This window comes from Chrysochloris asiatica, unplaced genomic scaffold (assembly GCF_000296735.1).
Source record: "Chrysochloris asiatica unplaced genomic scaffold, ChrAsi1.0 scaffold00006, whole genome shotgun sequence".
NCBI classification, from domain to species: Eukaryota; Metazoa; Chordata; class Mammalia; order Afrosoricida; family Chrysochloridae; genus Chrysochloris; species Chrysochloris asiatica.
Genome location: NW_006408524.1, coordinates 10081338 through 10082537, shown reverse-complemented (window position 1 = coordinate 10082537; position 1200 = coordinate 10081338). Strand labels below are relative to the sequence as shown.

The window sequence follows — 1200 nt, the reverse complement described above, 5'->3', positions numbered from 1 at the left end:
ACCAGCCGCTCCGCGGGAGAAAGATGAGGCTTTCTACTCCCGTAAAGATTTACACCCTCGGAAACCCTGTACAGGGTCGCTATGAGTCGGAACCGATTCAACGGCACTTAACAACAACAACAACAATCCTTTATTAAGAGTTAGATAATTAGCCCAAAGTCACATGCAAGAAAGCAGCAATGAGTGTAGGCTTATCTACCCCAGGACTTATGCATTTAATCACTGCAACACCCCAACAACAGTTTATCTTTGTGTTTATATCTGATATCGAATAAAATTCATCAGCTTCTAGTGCCCCTGCAAATCAACCCTTTCGGTCCTACTTAGAGAGCAAAGCAAGGTAAATTTCAGTCACAGCCTCAAAACTCAACTCAGCTCTCATATTTCCCAACGGCAGTAAATCCCTGGCGTAGTTCAACCGGTCCTCACACCCAAACCTCACTGAGCAACGGCCACCAGACCATGCCATATGAAAAGATCAGCCACGGGCGTGTCGGTGCGCTGCCCCCAGGAGCGCCATACCCAGATGCCCTACCAGAAACAGGGATCCTACACGGCCCCTTAGATCCCCCAAATGAGCTTTCACCGCCCAGCTCCGCAGTGGGCCTGTCCGACCCGACAGCAACTCCGCACCTCGCTACATTAGGCTTCAAGCCCCCATTTACATCACCCTCTTTTTCCGATCCCTGTTGCATTCAACTTGCAGTTGTACCCTTTACCTGCTGTTCTGCTTCCGCCATGGTGCAGCCAGGGAGTCACATGACAGACTCGGAAATGAGTGTAAATAAGACTCTAGGTCTCGGGGCCTGCTGGGAAATGTAGTTTTACCCTCAATTGACCCTGGAAGTCTTTTCAAACTGGCAAATCTATTGAGACTCATTTCTGCTTCTGATTTACCAAACTCAGTGGGGTTCTGTTTTGGAAAATCTTAACACAGCCATTGTTAATGCTATTGTTTGTTTCATTATTGTTCTTGTTTCTGTGATTATTATAACGTTTATTAAGCACTGTCTATGTATCATCCAACACTCCTCTGTCAGTTTGTGTACTATGGTGGCTTGTGAGTTGCTGTGATTCTGGAAGCTATGCCACAGATATTTTAAATGCCAGAAGGGTCAGACACGGTGGATAGGTTTCAGATGAGCTTCCAGAAGAAGACAGACTAGGAAGAAGGAGTGATGAACTACTTTGGAATATTTA

At 46.2% G+C, this 1200-nt stretch overlaps 1 protein-coding gene across 1 annotated transcript in view; it reads right to left on the bottom strand.

Moving 5' to 3' along the window:
• The window catches only part of VPS41 (vacuolar protein sorting 41 homolog (S. cerevisiae)), a 259706-nt gene extending 258966 nt beyond the window's left edge, over positions 1 to 740 (bottom strand). Inside the window, exon 1 of the mRNA XM_006832263.1 lies at positions 720 to 740. Within this exon, the coding sequence (XP_006832326.1) occupies positions 720 to 740 (21 nt within the window). The remainder of the gene's footprint in view (positions 1 to 719) is intronic.
• Positions 741 to 1200: the final 460 nt, after the last annotated feature.